At 28.5% G+C, this 22110-nt stretch overlaps 2 protein-coding genes across 2 annotated transcripts in view; one reads left to right on the top strand and one right to left on the bottom strand.

Moving 5' to 3' along the window:
* LOC139425960 (multiple epidermal growth factor-like domains protein 10) overlaps positions 1 to 22110 on the top strand; it is a 66153-nt gene that overhangs the window by 26154 nt on the left and 17889 nt on the right. The window lies entirely within an intron of this gene.
* On the bottom strand, positions 1145 to 21859 carry LOC107453811 (uncharacterized). Its single transcript, XM_016070768.4, has 5 exons — positions 21792 to 21859; positions 20412 to 20460; positions 13746 to 13841; positions 10633 to 10807; positions 1145 to 1365 (listed from the first exon to the last, which is right to left on the bottom strand). Exons 3-5 carry the CDS (start codon positions 13839 to 13841, stop codon positions 1307 to 1309), a joined length of 330 nt encoding a protein of 109 aa, XP_015926254.1. The 5' UTR covers positions 20412 to 20460; positions 21792 to 21859; the 3' UTR covers positions 1145 to 1306.

Raw genomic sequence — 22110 nt, forward strand, 5'->3', positions numbered from 1 at the left:
CAATTCGAGTATATTTGGTATACACATTGCAGATAATTTTTATTCTTGTTTTAGAGTTTTGCTTGACTACACAAAATATGCTCAAAAAGTTGCTGAATGTTGAAGAGTTAGGAGGTATCTATATACTTCAAAGAAGAAAAATTTCCTTTGCTTGAAATTAGCTTACGAAAATTTAATGAAATCATCCTAATATTTCTTGGTGAAAAGCAAAAAATATTGTGCAAAATTATAAAAAAGTCATATTTCGCAACTTAAATACACTAAATCTTTTCTAATTAGGTTGAAGTAGAAAAAACTATTTTAACGTATTCAAAATAATCACCTTATAGTCAATGTCAATGAAAAAATAACGGGTATCAACCAAAAATAACATGAATCAATAAATGGATAGCATGGATCGAAAGGCTTGCGCTGTGCTTTATTACGTTGAACCTATCACCTAACATACGTTTATGTTTAAAGTTACCCTACAGACTTTAAATTTTAATGTTAATGTTCAGCATCAACATTGAATGCGTTAATTAACATTTTTCTGAAAAGAAAATTCGTAAAAAAAATCTTCGTTTTGCTACATATTTGGAAGGGAAGTTAAAAAAGAGCTTCTTGGTTAAGGTGCTCTTTTTCAATAATAAAGTGAAAAAAGTTTTGATTTTAAAAATATTTTTTGCATTAATCTTTGTGAAATTACTAATTTTATAACTGTTGAACAAATTACTGTCACTAAACATCCGTTTATTATTAAAGTGACGTCACAGACTTCTCATTAATGTGTTAATATTGAACATCAGCATTGAATGCGCTAATTCACATGTTTAAGAAAAAAAATCTTTGTTTTGCTTCATATTTAAAAGAGAAGCACAAAAAGAGTTTTATTACTTGAGTGCTTTTTTTAAGCGATAAAACAAAGTTTTGATTTAAAAATTTTTTTTTGTGTTAGCCTTTGTGGAATTACTAATTTCATAAATTTAAAATTATTTATTATATTATTCATATTATTTTTGACAAAATTTAAATTTATACTGAAAGAAAAGAGTTTCTTTCAAAATTCAGCAGATAAAGATATTTAACTTTAGATATTTAACTTAATCTGAAATATCTGAAGATATTTAACTTAAACATGACATAAAAATTCTTCTATGATAAATGCATTTTTAATAAATTTTATTTCCTTTCCACAAAAGCAATAGATAATGAAAATAAATATGACATTTAGTCTGTTTCAATTACATTAGTTATCCCAAATTACTTTGCATAAGAATATTTTTCAGTAAAAGCACCAAGTATAAAATAACTTTCATGAATGAAATCAGGGCTTAAAATGTTGGACGATAACACTGTCTTCGTGAAGGTATAAGCTGGCATTGCCTAGAAAAAAGAAAACCAGATTAAAATTATAATTTACTTGAAGCTAATAAAAGTACAGTGAACTCTGTTAAAGATGAGCTCAGTATCAAAGTGGAATTCCGTCAAAATCGAAAATTTTGAAAATTCTGAAAAACCCTATTGTAAATAGCTTTGTTTGTATAAGCCGTAATCTGCCTCATGCAGAACGGAAAGTGAGAAAGAGAGCAAAATATATGAAAATTCGTCAAAAGGGGTAATGTTCTACTGATTCGTAATGTGATGTTTATTTTTCATGATTGTTTGTTTAATTATTTAGAAAGTTGACGACAAAATTTGCACCGTTCAATAGAACGTTTTGATGAGTTCTTTAATTCAGCAATCTTAGTGCTATGAAGAGATTAAAGAAACTAGCTGAACGAAAGTCAGCAAGATGCTTTATAAGATACAAAGTTGCTTAATTTTTTATTATAAAAGAAAACGTCGAAATATTTTTCATCATGTTGAACTTTATTATTATTATTATTAAAAATGATGAAAATGAGAAAACATTGAGAGACTTTTTCTTCAAATCATATTAAACGATAGCACATATAGAATATGTGTTTTGCATTTTATATTAATGGAAATTTAAATTAGATTTCCATTTCAAGTTTTAAAAGATTTAGTTAAAATATAAGGATTGAGGTGGAATTTTAATCGTTATTTTTTATGCAAATGTGAGGTTGCATACATGGAAAATCAGGGTGAAATAAATATTTTTTTTATTTCGCTCCAATCAATTCCGTTTTTGACAGAGTTTACTGTATTTACAAAATATGATATTAATAGTTTTTATTAAAAATATTTAAAACTCAAAGGTTATATTATTTTAAATGACACTTGATGTTATTGATCTTTTAAGGTACTAGGTGATTCCGCTCACTAATCATCAGTCACCATTTTTCTTTCTCTTTAAGCCGATATTTTCAACAAAAAAAAGAGGTAATTTAGTTCATAAATTATACGATTGTTATAATTTCATGCAATATCCTTTTGTTAATATGTAATGTGTAAAACCTTTTGTTTGCTAATATGTATTCTTTTGTTAATATGTATATATATATAGTTCAAAATGAAGATAAAACAAAGAAATATTATAGACATATGAAGAAAAGAGGGGGGGGGGAATAATAAGTAACAAAATAACAAACAACAATTTAAAAAAAAAAGAAAAAGAAAAAGAAAAAAGGATGAAATTTTATTTAAAAGAAACCCGAAAAAAAGATATAATCCTTTCATCAGCTCACACGATTATATCCGCAAAAAAGAGCGGATATAATCGTTTTATCCGCTCTTATCCGGATATAATCACTCTTTTTTGCGGACATAATCCTGTGAGCTGATGAAAAGATTATATCTTTTTTTTCCGGTTTTTTTAAATAAAATTTCATCCTTTTTTTTAAAATTGTTGCTGTTATTTTTTTAATTATTATTCCCCCCCCCTTTTCATATGTCGATAATTTTTCTTTGTTTTATCTTCATTTTGAACTTATCTAATGAGTTCTGTTTACTTGCAGTTTAAGCGCAATAAATGAAACTTATTGTTTTTCTTAACTTTCTTCGTTCAGAAACAAAATTATAGATTTTTTAATCCGGGACATTAAAATATTGAAATGCCTGATAATAATGTTTAAAATAATGAATGTAAATACAATGTTTTGTCAAAAAAATGTAGAACAAATACATTAGTCAACGTTATTCTTTGAAATACATGACTGTTACAAATTTATAATCCGTGACAAACTATAAATTATTTTCCTATTAATGCTTTCTTATAAGCTGTTTTACGAAATTTTAAATATATTCAAAAACACTATCCAACCATGACAGAGACGGGCCATTTTCTTTTTTTTAAGTCATGAAACCAATTACAAAGAGGGCTTTTAAGCTACTGAATATACGTGTTTTATCTTTTTGGAAGTATTTTAAATTGAGCCCGAAACATTTAGAATATTGGAAAAATTAAAATAAATGCAATACTTTTTAATGGTTAATAAACCTACGTAAAAAAGTATTTTTCTCCCAATTATCGAATAAAAGAATCATACCATGAATGCCTTGAAATATACTGTCTTTTGAAATTTAAAAAAAATTTTGTTACTTATTGAACCCATAATATGGTTCAAAGTTGTAACATCCTGTCACGTTGAACTATACCGAGCAAATGAAGCAACCTTAATCTTGATTGCATGATACTAGGATTCAATTGAACTCTTTATAAAGGTTAAGGCGATTTTGCATAAGGTTGTTGCTCAAGGTAACATTGTAATGATTCAACGTAATTCCGATTTTTATAAAATTAAAAAGAAAAAAAAAACTAAGAAGGAAACTAAGAAGTGTGGCGGTTTCTCTCCTTTACAATTTCAGAAAAGTTCGAGTTTAACATCCAAAATTTAGACAATGGGAACAAAAGATAATTTCAATCCCCCGGTTCTAAAAGTTGTTCAAAATTTTCAATTAATCTGTTCGGGAAAGGCGCTGAAAATTGAGTTTGCGCATTAATTTAAAATTAATTATTGTTTAATTAAATAAACAATTGTTCTTAAATATTTAAAAAATAATATCAGTAGTGTTTGACAGATTATAGTTTTATTTAATAAAAAAGAAGGAGTTTTTCGCATTTAATTACTGTTAGTTTACGTCAATTATCAGCGTGGATAGTGTATGAGGACTCTGTCTCCAAATTGGTCTTTCAAACGTTTTCTAAAACCACGTATTTATTTTATTTCTGGTTATACTTTGAACGTGTGTTTCCTTAAAAATAAATAATTTAAAATTGATGGTAAATGAAATTAGAAATAAAGTTAAGTACTAAAAGGTAAATTTTAAATTAAAGCTGAAAGCCACCATGCCATTATTGACGTCAAGGTTGTTCAAATAATTTTGGTGAAAGATAGCTATTATGGTAATAACTGAAATTTTAATAGAAAATTTAGAGTTGGCCTCGAGCAATAGCCTCATGCTGAATATAGTTAATCATTATTTTGATGGGATGAACTACTAAAAACCTGTTTTGAGGAATGATAACGTGAATCTACCGGGAAGAGCAACAAATAATAAATTTAAAAAAAAAACTATTTCGGATTCATCTATTTTGTCGGTATATGCCTTTTAATTTTGTGTATGATTTTGTACTGTTTATCAGTGCAAATTAATGGATTTGTTTTCATTCCCGAGCATCCAGCTAGTTTGTTATGAAATTATGTAATATATGGATAAGAACATTATGATGCCATTATAGGCATTACATATTTTCTAACTTTTAAAATTTCTTTAATTTCTTAAATTTAATTCTTTTAATTCTAATATAATTAAATTAAACCAATTATTTATTTTTTTATCAAGTTTCGCAACAAGAGAATATTTTTTTTCTTTCTTAAACAATCAATGTAACGACCAACTTTTTAATTTAATACAAGTGTCATTATATTCAGCGTCGCGAACATCATCTATTTTAAATTTTCTTTTTCTTTAAACTACATTATTTCTCTACCCACATAATGCTTCGGTTACAGAGTTACATTAAATTCTAATGATCGTTTTGCTGAGTAAGTAATAGTCCAATTATTTTAAATATAATATTAATAACACAGGGTTGACTTTAGTTTTGGCTATATTATGTATTGATAATTCGCCAAATTTTGGATCTCATGCCATGCTCTTAAGTGTCCGCTTTCAACTATGCATTTACCTAAAATAAGAATTTCTTGGCGTTAGGTCGGGAGGATTTTTGGATGTCAGATGGTTGGTCCGTCCGTTAATTGGTGCAACCAAAATTATATGCTATATGTTTAAAAAGCCTAATTTTATATGCTTGAAGATAAACTGTCTTCGTTTCTCTAAAAGAAATTCTTAATATTTTACTTCTTTAATAATAATATGTTTTTTAAGTCATAAGTATGGCTATATTTGTTAATCTTTAAAAATGCTCTATAAAAAAGCAAAATGTTTTTCTTCATTTGATCATATCTTTGCATTATCCCTGTGTTGTGGAACAAATGACAATGCAAAAGAAATTTTCATTCTTACCAATCGGCCACGATAAATATACTAACCAAACGTCTTGTGACTTCCTTTACTATTTAATGCCGCGTTACTTACTAACTCCCGAAATTTCGGTTAACTTCGAGTTATGAGAAAGGTATTTGTTTCTGAATTTAAATTTAACTCTTTCATAATTTGTAGGATTGCCAATCGTCCTTATTTTGAACCCCACAATCAGCTTCAATTATCTGTCACACATTTGACAATGTTTTCTCTTTGTAAAATAATATACAAGTAAATCAAGCTTTTCATTCTTTCTCCTTTAGCTGCAATAACCATTTGAAGCCCCGCCACTGATTTTATGTAAGACTTGAGAGTGTATTTATTTTTAAAAAAATTTTCTTCCGATCTTTAACTGTCTTCTTTTCTTCTTTTTCAAGTTTATTTTTTATTCCCTTTAATTCTCTATTGGGTGGAGATCAGTGGGTGAAGATGGCTACTTTAAAATATATATTCATTATCAAGAAATTTTATAATTTATTTTATTAAGTGTCAAGATTAGCATTGTCTTGATGTAATAAAAAGCCTTTAGGGTAAAAAATTTTAATGGTGATAAGGTTTTCATTAACGATTTCGGTATATTAGGGGGACCGGAAAGTAATGTCGTTTCGGCACATTAAATATTTGTTAGTCTTAAAAACCAATTCCTTTTTTACATCCATTTCAATTCATTTTAGATCCGGCATTGAAAAGTTGTTGCTAACGAGGGTGAATACATTTTAGGTTAAAAATAAAATCTTGATAACAAATATCAAACGTACCGAAACGACATTACTTCCCATTTCCCCCAATATTTTGACGAATTAACAGTTCGTTAGCACGTTTAAATACGTTTAATAGGCCAAGAAAAAGAGTTTTCCCGATCTTGGTCTTCTTTGACACTCTTCGTAATATTTTTTTTAAATATGAAAAATTGGAGGACGAGAATACCCATATTTATTAAAGTTTCAAGTTAATTTCTATCTCCTTCTTGTTTATGTATAGTTATTCACTCTAATCAAAATTTTTAATGAAAAAACATTTCGAATAAATTTTTAAAAATCTGATTTGCATTGAATAATTAAGTTTGGTGGTTTATGTCTTAAATGTAAAAGATGTTTAAAATGGAAACTATAACAGTGACAAAAATCACTGAAAACGCTGAACTTTAAAATTTTAATATTTTTGTACCGCATATTTTATTTTATTTTATGACCGTCATTGAACAGCCGAGCCAATTTTAAATTTACGACTACCACTGTTCAACTCTGTAGCTTTGTAAATTTGAACACAATCCAGAAGACCAAGGAACTTCTGGTAATTTGCCTTCGTGGAGGACTTTTTGATGGAAGTAATCCGCATTTGCGTTACACGGGGTAAAAAATTACGAAAAACTCCCTCGTTTAGTCTGACGACTAGGGGACTCTAACCCATGATCCATCAACCACAGAGGTCCGATCTGGAATTGCTGAGATTTGAATCAGGGCCACTTTAAATGAATGCAAGTGCTCTATCTCTTAAGCCATCGTGGCTCAGTTCCGTATACTCATATTATACCACGATTTGGTATTACAAGTTACATTCACGCCATTACGAATTGTATTACAAGGTATTACAAATTGTAATGGCGTGTAATGGCATTGGTATTACAAGTTACATTCATTTTATCTCATAGGCATGGTCTACTAACTTTTATGCTCACTGATAGCATTCACTGAAAAATAGCGTGAAACACAAACAACCACTTTTACAGTGCTCAAAATATCTCAAATGTATTAATAGAGTCTTGTACTTAAAGATTAACTTTCTCAAAGGTATTAGTAAAGGCCTTATATGATTTCCATTTAAGGAAAATAAAAAATTGTAGTTAACAAAACATTTGGGCACTATATTTGCTTACAAATAATATTAAGAACATTGAATGAGTAATTTTAAATATCGTTCTGACAAATTTAAAAATAGGTACTTTGAGCTTTTCAAACCGAACGTTTCTAGTTCAAAATGTTGATTTAAAATACATAAAAAAATGAAGCTTTTTAAATCTTTGAACGAGGAAAGCTTTGTTAAGTGTTAAGAGCCATAAAAACACTAGATAAATGAATAATTCTAACTTTTTAAGAAGAAGCAATTAGTATTTTTAGACTTAATTGAAGCTGAAAGTTTCAGAACGTAGATAAAAAAGATAAATAAAAGTGCTTGAAAAGTGTATCCTTTATTTATTAACAAATATGTCAACGTTAATAGGAACACAAATACTCAAGTTTCAAAAAAGAGTATTAAATATTATTTTTATCAAGGAATTAATTTAGTTTCTTCCGTATATAGAACATATTTCTCAATTTTATAAAAGGAGTATTGGAATGTTTAAAGAACGGAGATAATATATTTTCATTCTACAAAAGACTTAGAATTTCTGTCGAAATTTCTGTTTCCACCCATTCCATAATGGGTGGAATAATTACAAATATTTTTCCAATAAAAAGTTTAAAATTTAAGTTAAGTTCGAACATACGAAACACATCAATCATATTACAATTAAAAACTTTACTATTTAGTAAGTATTATTTATTTTTAATTTAAATTTAGGATTATATGACATTCTAGAACAGGAGTTTTGAGTCGATATGATTACAGCATGGGTCTCCAAAGTGCATTCGGGTAACTTTACCTGAATTACTTTGGAGTCTTATTGTATAATTTGGACTCTTATTACATTATATGCATATTATATTACATAAAATAAACTGTCGAAAATCCCGGATCAAATCACAGTATAAAGTACCAGTACTTTGGGTGCATCATTCTTAAAATCTACTTTTATCATAAAATATTATACTGTAATTTTTACAGTAATATTTATTTATTTAGCGTTATTCAGTGATTTAACAGTAATTATTACTGTAGAAATTGCACTCAATTAGATTTTTGTTCCGTAAGATATTCCAGTAAGAATGAATTTTTCTGTAAAAAGTACCGTCACCCTAAGTGCAGATACTTTTTACCGTAATTTGATCCGGAATTTTTTACACTCTAGAATCCCATACTTCAGGTTATGTCTCATACTATATAAATATTTCGTAACTTTCAGCATGCATAAAATATTAGTCAAACAAAAATTTAAAAATTTATAACTAATCAAGTAATATTCTTTATGAAGTTTAGAGCTAAGATATTCTTGAACATGGTTCTTTGGTTCGCGGATGCTTAAACCATGGATTTCCAAAACCTATTACGGTAACGTTACCCGAAGTACTTTAGAGACCAGTATATAAATAGAAGTAATATATATTTTGAAAATTCCTAGAATATGTGAATACTTATTTACTGCAAGACCTAGTATACCGTTCTACCTAGCATACTGTAATAAGTATAACTAGTGGGCTGCGACCCCTGCTCGCTAACGCTCGCCAACCTCCGAAAATTGCTACGCAATCTTATATGGTTTGCTTCACAAACCAAGTTCGCTTCGCACGCTACTAACTTAGCTACATTGCAAATGCACAAAATTCTAAGAATTCAAAACAATCATTCATATCTATATAAAAACTTTTTTTTAAAAAAAAATTACATCTTTTTAGTAAATACTAAGTCATTAAAATAAATTTGAATTCAAATAAATGACATGTAATTCGTTAAACCTATTAGAAATGTGCTATAGTATAAAATCTTAAGATAAAAATTCAAAAACTGATATTTCTTTAAAAAGGTTAAAATTTTGGCTATAATTTTTGGCTATTAAAAATTGAAAAAAGTGAATTACAATGGAAAAACCTGCTTAAACAAATAAATTCTAGTAAAACAAATCAAAAATCGTCAAATAAATTCGTAATATATAAATTCGTCAAAAAAAGCGCTTTCGACAAAATACTAAAATAGAGATCTATCGACAAAGACTACTCACTTCTGCCAAGCTTATGCTCTCTCTGGTTATTTCAGTTTCCGTTTTTAAAAGTGCTATATGTTGAGCCATCTCAGCTGGATTTGGCATGTGACATTTTTAGCGGCAATCATTGGTCGATTTTCTAGCTTTGCCATTCGGGGAGTTGTAATGAGGCTTTTTTTTTTGTCGCCGTGTAAGAGAAATATATATATATAGATTCTATACTATCCTGTAGTAGATAGTATCTAATTCTGTTTTATATATTCTATACGACAGAAATATTTATTAAAATCGAACTGTTACTTTCAAAATTTATTAAATTAAAATTGAACTTCGTCTTTAACTAATAAGTTTCTGCCATGTTTTATTTTTTGAATGCCCAAATTATTTTTTTTTGTTTGATACGTGGCTGATAAAGAAAATAAAAAAAAAGGTTTAAGTAGTCGAGTAAGTTTAAGAAATATAATTTACTGTGCAAGATTTTTGATAAAAGATTTAAAATTCTTTTGTGCTTGTAAACCGTTTACTATGATGTAAACATAAATGATGTCCATTTTTCTGACAAATTCCATCTATAATATGTGTATATTTAAATTACTGATAACAAAGCTCTATAATTTTGTTTCATTGATGCAAAGTTGAACAATTATTAAGCATTTTTAAATTTTAAATAATTGTATTATTTGGGTGCGTTTGAAAATTGTCTAGTTAGGTGCGTTTGAAAATTGTTTGCTCTAAAATTTGAAAATAGTTCTGTTCTTAAACTATTCATAAATGGTCATGCGTTTGAGTAAAAATTGTTTTCATTTATCCTACTAATGGTATTTTTCACAATATGGTTCTGTAACGAGCATTTTATTAAGGAAACTTAAACTGTAAAGTACCTTCTTCCTCCGTATCAGTACAAATACACTGCAAAAAATAGATACTCAAATATCACGAAACTTTCTTTCTTGTCTTTGTCTCTTTGACGAAACCGTTTCCTGCTATATCCACCGATTTAAAAACTTTGCCAAAGTGACGAAAAAACTATCGAAATGAATTTCGTCAAATTAAAAAAATATTTTACCTTTCAAGAAAAAAAAAAGAAATCCGGTAGCGCCCAATATATCTCACTTTTCTAATAATCCCTTAGTCGTGTTCTTCTTAACTATCTCCCACAATGCATTACGAGGAGGTGTCAAGTTAAAGAAACATTTTCTTGATATATTTGAGAGTTTCTTCACAAATAATGTGATTTCGTACCGAATTAATTCTCAAAATGAATGAATTACAGATCAAGGATTTTATTTCCGAGAGTGTACTTTAAGGACCAATTAAACAAACATTAAAAATAGGAAATTTACTTTTGTTCCTTTTCTGTTGATCCTCATAGAGCTCCATATAAGCCTCCATTGCGTGGTTCAAAGCTTTACGAGTAATTCCTGGATAACCTGGTTTGTCTGCAATCACTTTATTTTCTATTACCACATCATAATTTTTATGCGTTTTGAACAATGTAAATTTCTTCAACTTTGGTTTCTAAAAACATAGAAAAACAAATTTTCATATTTAAACCAAGAAATATGATAAATACCACAATCTAAATTTAACTTAAGGTTTTTTTATGGGATTAGAAGATCCCGAAGAGAACCGAAATTCCAATCGGAATCAATAATTCCCCATAAAACATCTCTCTTAATTGGGAAATTCAACAGTTTGGTTTAATATTAAGTGAGCTTAAATAAAAAATGTTACAGGATAGCTTGTAAAATAAAAAAAAATATGAATAAATTAATCTACGTCAGTCGCACAGTAAAAATGTAATTTCGTAATAAAAATATAAACTGAAAAAAATTCAGGATCAAATTACGTTAAAAATACCGGCTCTTAATGTGATTAATCCGTAAAATTCATTTTTACTGTAAAATATTATTCAGTAATTTTTATATTTATTTAATTATTGTGATTCAGTTTTTTTACTGTAATTATTACTGTAAAAATTACAGCTTGTCATATTTTTTGTTCCGTAACATGTTCTGGTAATAATGTTATGGTAAAAAGTACCCGCGTACCTGCCTAATTTTACGGTGAAAAGTACTTGTATCTTGAGTTTCGGCTTACCATAATTGCAACTGGAATTTCTTACAGTGCAGGAGAGTCTTCTGAATAGGCACCTATTTTTCAGCGCTTGAAATTTACGAATATTCTGTACATGTATATATACTTTTAGTGTAAAACCTATTTTTATCGTGCCATTAGAATGCATTTATAATAAGTACCGTAAAATAACTGAATTACATTAATCAAGTAAATACTACTGAAAAAATTACATTATAATATTTCTCCGTAAAAAGGGATTTAATGGTAGAATTTTTTTTTTTTTTGGATGAGGCAACGTAATTTAAGCCGGATAATCTCTTACAGAGAACTGGATGGCTCTTACCTTAAAAATAAGATTAGAAAAATATAAAATTATAGTAATTCTCCTTATTAAAGCTTATTATTCGGAATACTTAAATATAGAATCTAAAACCATCTTGCAGTAAAGATATAATTTGGTGATAAAAGGAAAATAATCAGCGAAAATTGAGAGCCGATATTAAAATACGATTCAACGAAGAGAAGAGAAATTTATAAATAGAACATTAATGATAGGAATACACTTGATACCAGCATTCTATAATAAGAATAATTGAAGCAAAGCTCCTTTCACAGTGAAAATGCGGTTTTGCAATAAAATTATAAGCTCCCAACGAAAGTTTGATTTCGCAATAGAAATACGATTCAAGAGAATAACGATTGCCCAATAATAACTCTAACATTACTCTTCATACTATTATTTTATTTCACATAGTCCTCCCTTTTTTCACATTATAGGAGCGTAACTATCATTTCATAAATTGATTCAAAACTGTTATAAAATTCAAGTAAAACTATTTTTAATTTTGCGATGAATTTTTATTATTTCATACAAAGCATCATGAAGCAAAATAATACCGTTAGAATTTTCATTCCAAAATTGCAGTAAAATAACCAGTAGCAGTCTGTCCATCAAATTAACCGTAAAGTTTAACCGTTTATGGTAAAGAACATTTTATACCTTTATGGTTCTGAAACCCTTAACAACTAGTATGGTTAAAAAACCATGAATACAAAACTATACGGTTTTTAACCATTTACAACTAGCAGTAAAAATACTAGACTACTTTGTGTTAAGCAACTTTATGGTCCTGCGGGAATTAGAGTATTGTATGCTAATAGTCCAGGGTCACAAATTGGGGAGTGCAGGACACTGAAAACTCTTCATGTATTGAAATAAATATTAAGGTGTCAACACTGGGACTTGAACCCCGTATTGCCAGTCTTCAGATTCACATATTTTTCCTCTCAGCTATAATATGTTCTAAGCTGCAAGAAACAAAATGACTTCACTAGGTGGGCCTAATTGCTGCGATAACATTCTGGTGTTTTAATCGCATAAGCTGTAAGAAGTTAATAAATGGTATTTATCACAGTTAACAGTTTGAATACCATCTTATGTATGGATATATGAACTATTTTGTTTCAGTATGGCAAAAGAACAATTACATAAATTGTTATTTAAATTTATTTTCCGAGAAATTCTAACAATGAATATTATTAAACCGATCTTATTAAAATAAGCATAATTTTACTTCAAGACAGTTTCATGCAGTTTTCGAGAATATTTTAAAATTATTAAATAAATAATAATTAAATAAATAGTTATTTAAATTTACTTTCCGAGAAATTCTAACAATGAATATTATTAAACCGATCTTATTAAAATAAACATAATTTTACTTTAAGACAGTTTCATACAGTTTTCGAGAATATTTAAAAATAATTAAATAAATAATAATTAAATAAATAGTTATTTAAATTTACTTTCCGAGAAATTCCAACAATGAATATTATTAAACCGATCTTATTAAAATAAACATAATTTTACTTTAAGACAGTTTCATACAGTTTTCGAGAATATTTAAAAATAATTAAATAAATAATAATTAAATAAATAGTTATTTAAATTTGCTATCCGAGAAATTCTAACAATGAATATTATTAAACCGATCTTATTAAAATAAACATAATTTTACTTTAAGATAGTTTCATACAGTTTTCGAGAATATTTAAAAATAATTGAATAAATAATAATTAAATAAATAGTTATTTAAATTTACTTTCCTAGAAATTCTAACAATGAATATTATTAAACCGATTTTATTAAAATAAACATAATTTTACTTTAAGACAGTTTCATACAGTTTTCGAGAATATTTTAATATTACTTATATTAAATTTAAAGTAGTCATACAATAGTCGGATAAAATAGCTTTAAAAGACTTCTCTAATTTAAGAGACAGCCGAACATAAAATAACTGTTTATAGTCTCAGCTTATTTTAATTCAACCGGGAATAAGATTTAATCAACTTAAGTAGTTTAATCCATTCTAACCTCAGAGTACGGGATCACTTTAATGCTGAATGCCGTCTGAACTTTTCCGTCTGCGCCAAGTTTGTAAATTCTACCTCCTTTTATTTTATTCTCCATCTGAAAATAACAAAACATTATCAGAGGTAGAAAGGCTTTATTAAAAGATCAAAGTTGTGTTGTGTGTATTTTTTAGGAAAATTCAGTATTTATTTGTTTCTGTAATCCTGTTAATGTTATAAGCACTGAGTATTTTTTTGGGGGGGGATTTAGTAAAATTGGTTAATTAAACAGATTTTTTTTTGCTCAATACTGCATGATATGAAGATGCATTTCGGTCTAAGCAATATTTTGTTTCATTATTTATTTTTTTCGATTCAAAACGTTTTCAGAGCGATATTTTCTTCAAAACTTTGAAATATAATTTCAAAATTAATCAATTTAATCATTTTATGTTTTTTGAAAGGTAAAAAAAGCAATAACGTACTTTTTATTTGCATTTTAATTTTTTAAAATCCTTATGAAATATTTTAATCTTTTTTTCTCTTTACTTTTAAACGGAAAAATACAATTAGAAATTTTTGCACTACCCACAATTTTAATGTTTTCGAAAAAAAAGAAAAAAAAAGAAAAAAAAAAGAAAAAAAAGCTACAAAGTTGCTGATTTTTAAAATAATAATTACAAATACAAATCAAAAAATACAATATTTACATTAAACAATTATCAGCGTTAGAAAAACAATTCAAGAGTTATACTTAAATTGCATCTATTTTTTAGGAAAATTCAGTATTGTTTTGTTTTTGTAATCCTGTTAATGTTATGAGCCACTTATTGTTGAGCTGTGATGGCTCAGGCGATAGAGCGTTCGTCTTCCAATGAGGTGAACAGGGCTCGAATCTCAGCGATGGCTGGTCGATACGAATTCCACATCCAGCTTGTACCGACCACAGCGCAGATGTGAAATATTCTCAATGGTAGACGGATCATGGGTTAGAGTCTCTTTGCTGTTAGGCTTACCGTGAGAGGCTCTCGCGGTCTTCCTCTCCATGTAACGCAAATGCGGGTTTCCATCAAAAAGTCCTCCACGAAGGCAAATTTCTTCCAATACTTGATCCAGGAGTTCCCTTGTCTTCTGGATTGGGTTCAAAATTACAAGGTTACGGAGTTGAAAATTAATAGCCGTACACCCATAAAATTGATTTGGCTGTTCAATGGCTGTTAAAACCTTAATTCTAGCTTCATTAAAACACCCTCCACGAAGTCAAATTTTTTCCCAGTTCTTGATCCAGGAGTTCCCTTGTCTTCTGGATTGGGTTCAAAATTACAAGACTACGGTTAGTAAGCCCCAAAAAATGGGTCTACTGTTCAACGGCGGTTATAAAACAAAATGTTATAAGCACTGGGAATTCTTAAAATAAAGAGAAAAAAAAACTAGAAAAACCACCTTAGCCGAGAGATTAAAAAAAACTAAGAGTATTGTCTTTTAAAGATCCTATTAGCTTTAATAATCGTTGGAGAAATTTAACACATACCTTGTTAAAGCAACATTGATTACATCGGACAAATTATACGCACTTTAAAATTTAGACTTAAGGAACACGATAAATATTAAATTCGCTATTCTTGTCCACTGTCAGGAATACGAGAATTTATCAATTGGTGCACATTGTTGGGATCTTGGGCCGAAATTATATCTTCCTCAGCCGCATCAGCTCATCTTAATACTGTTGAATTTTGTTTTATTCATATGAATGTCAATTTCCTTGTTAAAGACATCTGTTCCTTACCATCTCTCCATAGCGCGGGGAAATGTATTTTACCTTGATTAGCCCCTCTTGGCCATTGTGGTTTTCTTGTTCAGTTTTTCAACTTTGTTTTTCTCAGTGGTTTTTCCAATTATGTTTATTTTTATTTTTCTAATTTTTGTTGATAACTTGTTTTTCTCAGTGGTTTTTCCAATTTTGTTTATTTTTATTTTTCTAATTTTTGTTGATAGCTTTAAGTTTTATATTTCGAATCATTTTTGTTTGTTCTCATTACGGTCAGAAAAGTCTTGAAAAATGGGCTTTCTACTCTTAATCAATTAATACCAAATTAATGGTACTAATTGATAACTAGTTAATAAAACTAAATTATTAACTAAATTATGCTTTTTTTATTCTATTAATTTATTTAGGGGAGAGTCGGGTAGCCTCCCCCCCCAGCGGGTACCCCCGCCCACTGTCAATTTCATATGTATAGAATATTTTTTCAAGTCAATGGGCCATCGGACATTAATTGTTATATTAAAAAAAGATTATTTTCAAAGTTTCAAGTATTTATGCAGCTGTTAACATGGTAAACAATAGTTTTGAAAATATATTGGATACAGTAGTCATGAAATTAAGAAAAATTGGTTGAATGTTTCGATTAAACTTCATTTCAATACTAAAAAATAATTTTTTTATACATACAGCATTAAAGGATGTAGTCTTAAGTTTAATTTGCACAAAGAAAGAAGTTTATATGTGAAAAATTGTTCGAGTAATTACAAATTTACAAAAAAATTGGATTTCGGGTAGCCCCGCTCACATGAATGTCGGGTATCACCGTCCAATTTTATTTCGTCGATAAATGTACGGTTGCAAAGATTATTATTTTATTGCTTCAAATTTGAAAGTTATATGCATTTTTAACAACAAATATTCTTGTTATTAAATGATAGAATTCACTAAAAGTATATAAATATGTAATAAATAAAATAATTTTGTGATAAAAATGATAAACGAGGTTTATCTATCGTCAATACATTGGTCATTTTCATTTACACCTAAAAAACAGTCGAAAAACATAATTTTTGTAACTGGGCGGGGCTACCCGACACATTTTGAAAAGAGCTGAAAAACATGTTTTTTTAAATTTCTATTTTTTTAAGTTAAACTATTTTTTTTTTTGGTTTATTCTTTTTGCATTATTTAATTAGATGATAAAACAATAGAAACATACAAAAATATTGATTATTACTCAATATTATACAGAAACATAAGCAACACTCCTTAAGTGGGCGGTTTTACCCGACTCTCCCCTAATTTTATTCTATTTATTATTTTATTTATTTTTAACCAGAAATGTCATTACCATAAAGTACGGTAATTTCACCGAAATTTTTTTCTCCTTGCAGGTAACCGAAAAGAGTTTGATCAAATTCTTCAATTTTTCAGTCAATATTACACGTTTCCTCAAAAATGTTAAAAAACTAGTGCTGATCTATGATGAAAACTTTCCCTTAAGTCCATTGACAGTCAAGAACTTAGTAGCTTGTTGAATCAAAATGTGGTTATAATTTTCATGTTGGGCTGTATTATCCTAAGCTTGACGACGCCATTCTATGTCAAAAATATTGTCTCGTTACTTCTCTTTTGTCATTTGGTGTTCAGACACTAAGAAAGGTCTTGTTTATCGAACCAAACCTATGCTATGTTTATTTCAGTAACTTTATTAGTGCTTTAGTCACGTAGTTTTGTTTCATGCTATACTATATTATGGTTCAACTTTTGCGAAAGTGAGATTTTGCGCAACGTTTGTCACAGATAATATCTTTTTTTACTCTTTAATAACATTGCGATAAGTTGGGAAATTTTCACGTTTGCTATGTGAGTCTCAAGTAGCATTAGTGGATGGAAACATAGCGCTTTGCAAAATCTCTTTAAATACCTTAATAAAAGCCGCGATGGCTCAGGGGATAGAGCGTTCGCCTTCCAATGAGGCGAACCGGGTTTGAATCCCACTCGATACTAATTTCGCATCTGGCTTGCACCGACCACAGTGCTGACGAGAAATATCTTCAGTGGTAGACGGATCATGGGTTAAAGTCCCCTTGCCGTTAGGCTAACCGTGGGAGGTTCTCGTGGTCTTCCTCTCCATGTAACGCAAATGCGGGTTAGCTCCATCAAAACACCCTCCACGAAGTCAAATTTTTTCCCAGTACTCGATCCAGGAGTTCCCTTGTCTTCTGGATTGGGTTCAAAATTACAAGGTTACGGAGTTGAAAATTAATAGCCGTAAACCCATAAAATTGGGAAGGCTGTTCAACGGCGGTTATATAAAAAAATACCTTAATAAGGTTGGAGAAAAGTCGCATCATGCCTAACATCAAATAAAAAAACAATACTGTTATGATTAACTTTTCTGCACGGAGAAAAAAAATCGGGTAAAATTACCGCACAAAATGGTAATGATAACTCTGGCAAAAAAACCTTAATTCTAGTTAATGAAAATCAAAATACAGGGTATTTAAACCATTCATTTGGTAATTTTTCAGTTTGTATGTTAACGGCTTATCAGAATTTCTGATTTTCAAAATTATTGTTCGTATTACCACACATTTAGAAAGAAATTTTAAACTGAAAAGTAAAGGTAACCGACTAAATGGTTTTTAGAATTAAGTTGTTGTGATAAAATTACCAAATTTTAAATTTATCAAATTTTAACACTCATTATAAAACAATACTTTAGTCTTAATTTTATCAAACTAGGAGGTTTCGCCCCCTGCTCGCTAACGCTCACCAACCCCCGGAACGGCTTTCGCAGTTCATTTCGGATTGCTTCGCAATCCAATGCACGCTTTGCTCGCTCATTGGATACGTTCTTAACGTCTAGCTTTTGTATACTTTTTTGAATACTGAAGTTCCGAAAACTTTTCACTGTAGAAAATTCTATACCTGTACATTTCAATATTAATTTGAAATTGCAAGCAGTTCACATATTTTTCTTAATCACACTATTCGAAATTTCAGTTGTTGAGAACAGTAACTGTTGTAAGTTTTGTTTCAAAGTCTTTCCCACCAGAGGGCTAAAGCCATGTGTTGTAAAACAATATGAAATAGTAGTCTGCCACTGAACGCCGGATGTAAAGCATCGGCTTCGATGAAGATAATTTTGCATTTTTAATTCTCTGAAGTGCGCCACCCTAATAATATAGAATTTGTAAAATAAATGTAAATATTTTTGATTGTTGATGAAGCCCATCATTTTGAGTTTTCACCAGTGTTCAGAAGCAGAACAACTATAAGTTTTTTATTTTATCACAAAAATATAAAATGTATAAAAAAACAAAGAAAAGAGTAAGAAAATGAGTAGAGTCATAGAAAAAGTTAAAATTATAATATAGTATTTGTCAGTTAAAATAAAACTTTTTGTTTAAGTCATTGCTAACAATTCAAATTTCTCCGAGGCAATTCTAAAGTATAAATTTAGGTAGTATTGTTAAGTTGAAACACAATATTTTTAGTTTTGATGTCAGCAATACAATTCAATTTTTCACAAAAACGATTGTTTCCATTGTTAAGTTCAATGTCAACAATTCAATTTTTTCCGAGGCAACTCTTAACCTCTAAATATTATTTTTTTTATGTACACATTTCTAAATGTCAGTATTCAACCACAAAGCAACTTAAAGCCCTCAAATTTAGCATGAAGTTGTAAAATATAATGAAAGAGGGTCATAGCAATAATGAAAGTAGAAGCAAAGTTAGTACTGTAAAATTAAAACAATATTTTTAATCAATGAGCCAAGTTCTTCAAGAAGCAGTTGTAGAAGTAGGTTGTTTATTCAAAACTTTTTATAGAATTTCTTTAAAAACACAATTGTTAATTTGGGCATTTGGCGATACAACACTTATAGAATTGAAGGATTTGTTACGTCAAGCGCTCAGGTATCATAATTTTGATCTAGTTGCGCTTCTTTGTCATTTTGATTTATTAAGTTAACTTTCAAAAAATTCTATGGCTGGCAACAGCATTTTTATTTAAGTTGTTTATTTTTATTTCTTTTAGAATTCGTTATTTTTTTAGCTAAATGTTTTTTAACCTAATAGAAATCTTTGCCGACTGATATATGAAGAAAATAAAGTAAATATTTAAGTGTTGTGAAAAGAATCTTATTTAGTTGTAAAAAATACTTCAGCCAAAATTTGAGAGCCACGTAAGAGAATTATATATAATAGATCAGAAACACATCATTAAAAGGCAGAATGCTTTGATGTTTTCAAAACGTAAACAAAACAAAGCAAACGTTGCCATCGGCGGAGAAGAAATACAGCCAAAATTTGGGAGCCACGTAAGAGAATTATACATAATAGATGATTACCAGAGCGCTTCTGTAGAAACAACCCAAATATCATGGTAATTTTACCATATTCTAGTAGTTTTAGCCATATTATTTTTCTTAGTGTGAGGCTTAAGTATTTTTTTTTGGAGGAGAGGAAATAATATTTTTTCAAATAGAAAAGAGATAAATGTTTTTATTAAAATTGCAAGCATTTAAAAAATAATTGGTTAAGCAATTTTTAAACAACAATATTGATTTCATATAATTATTTTTTTTACAAAAAAAAAAAAAACAAAACAATTTACATAAAATGACTATTCCGCATTGTGGCACAAATTTATACCGTACATTTTACCTTTCAGTATTCTCAGAACAAGCTTGGGACTGTTAATGTAAATGAGTTTGCGTAATTTTTACTATGCGGATTGAATTTTAAAACGCAATTAGTTTCAAAACGGAATTTTTAATGACATAACTGAGTGGCTCAATCCTTCAAAGTTTTGTCACCGATTTTAGAAAAAATGCAATGAATGGTAAGAAACTATTGTAAGAATTTAGTTCCTACCCATGAAAGATAGAACAGAAAAAAAATTCTACTTACCTGTTTGAATGGTGATTTCTCAAAAGCTACAAAAGCTGTACTCCTATTTCTAAAGGCAACGTAATTCATTATAAAATATACAATTACAAAAAAAACAAAAATAGTATACAAAAATATTTTAAATAGTATAAATATAAATGTTATATTTTTAGTTTTGAAATATAATTTTTAAATATCCAAATTTTCGAAAAATGTAAGAATTTCAAAGCGTTGTTTCCTATATAATTTTTTCCAAAATAAAATAAAAGTTAGATCGTGCTGAAAACATATATTTTTGTGCAAAGATATACCTTTGTCACTTTGTGATTTATTCAAAGTGTTTGCTCCCGATGAAAGATCTAATTTTTCGTAATCTTCTCTTTGATATTTTAAATGTATACCAGCTTTAAAACAATTTGACTAATTATTGTACCCCACCGAATAATTTAGTTTTAATACATTAAAAGCAGGCCATTAAAGCTTAATTTTTATTTCAAGTTTTTAAATTTAAGGGATGCTTAGGAATAGTTTTTCATTGATTTCTTAACTGGTTAGTGGGGTAGCTTAATTTTTAAGAACTTAAACATTTTGAATGATTTTAGAATTGTTGAATTCGCAAAACCCCAAGAAAGTAATACCCCGTGAAACCCTTGAAAATTAATAATTCATATCTATATTAATATCTTGTCTGTATTTTGTAGTTATATATTAATAACTTGTTATAATTGTTTTGTTTTTCATCTTTTTTGTTGACAACTTTCTGTTTTCTGTTTCAAATCTGTTTTATTTTCCCCATTCACGTTTAACGAGTCTTGAAAATAGGCGTCTATTTTCTGCGCTCGTTTTCTACCTTTGAAATTTTGGAAGCAAATTAAGTTTTTATTAAAGTTAGTATAATCGTTATATTTATTTCTTAAATTTTATTACATTTTTTGCCTTACAAATACGTTTGAGAAATGTCATATGGCGAAACAGTTATTTATAAATTAAATCCTTAAAAATTAATATTTTTAATAATTTTGCTGTAATTTTCATGGCAATAGTTTTAAGTTTTTAAAATAAAAAATGAGTAAAGAATGTACTCACAGTTATTGATTTACTTAACAGAAAAATAGAAGTTAAGCGCAATCTTTTAATAAAAAATATGGATAATTCATTATTTTTGAATATTACTTGTTACAAGACAGGGAACAACTACATAGAAAAGTTCAGACAAATTACCAGATGGGCTTTACTAAAAAAGTCTTAATAATTTATTTACTACTAATGATTTAAAAATAAGCATCAAATTAAATAAAATAAATAGAACTTTAACAAAAAAAAAGTACGAATGTTAGAAACGAAAACGTGCATAGAAATGCTAAATTTCTTTAAAATTTAATCATGAAGCCCATATCTTACCTAAGCAAACGAATCCAGCCGCTCTGTAATAATAGTAAATTAATGGTGTCTGCATTTTGGTTTCAAAAATAGAGCGCCACCTGGTGGTTAAGTTTTTTTATATATAGACTTATGTGGGAGGAGAAAAAAGTGTTGACGATTTTCTCATGAATTGCTGTGAATTGGTGTTTATAGGGTATCAAGAAAAAAGAAGGATTTCTAAGCCTTTCTTGGAAAATGGTGAAGCCACACAGAAAAATAAACACAGACAGACTGAGAATTAAAAGTCTGCAATTGATAGGAATTGGATTCTTTTTTATTAAACTTCTTTTGAGTGCAT

Source organism: Parasteatoda tepidariorum, chromosome 7 (genome assembly GCF_982258835.1).
Source record: "Parasteatoda tepidariorum strain Cologne lab strain chromosome 7, Ptep-v5.0, whole genome shotgun sequence".
NCBI classification, from domain to species: domain Eukaryota; kingdom Metazoa; phylum Arthropoda; class Arachnida; order Araneae; family Theridiidae; genus Parasteatoda; species Parasteatoda tepidariorum.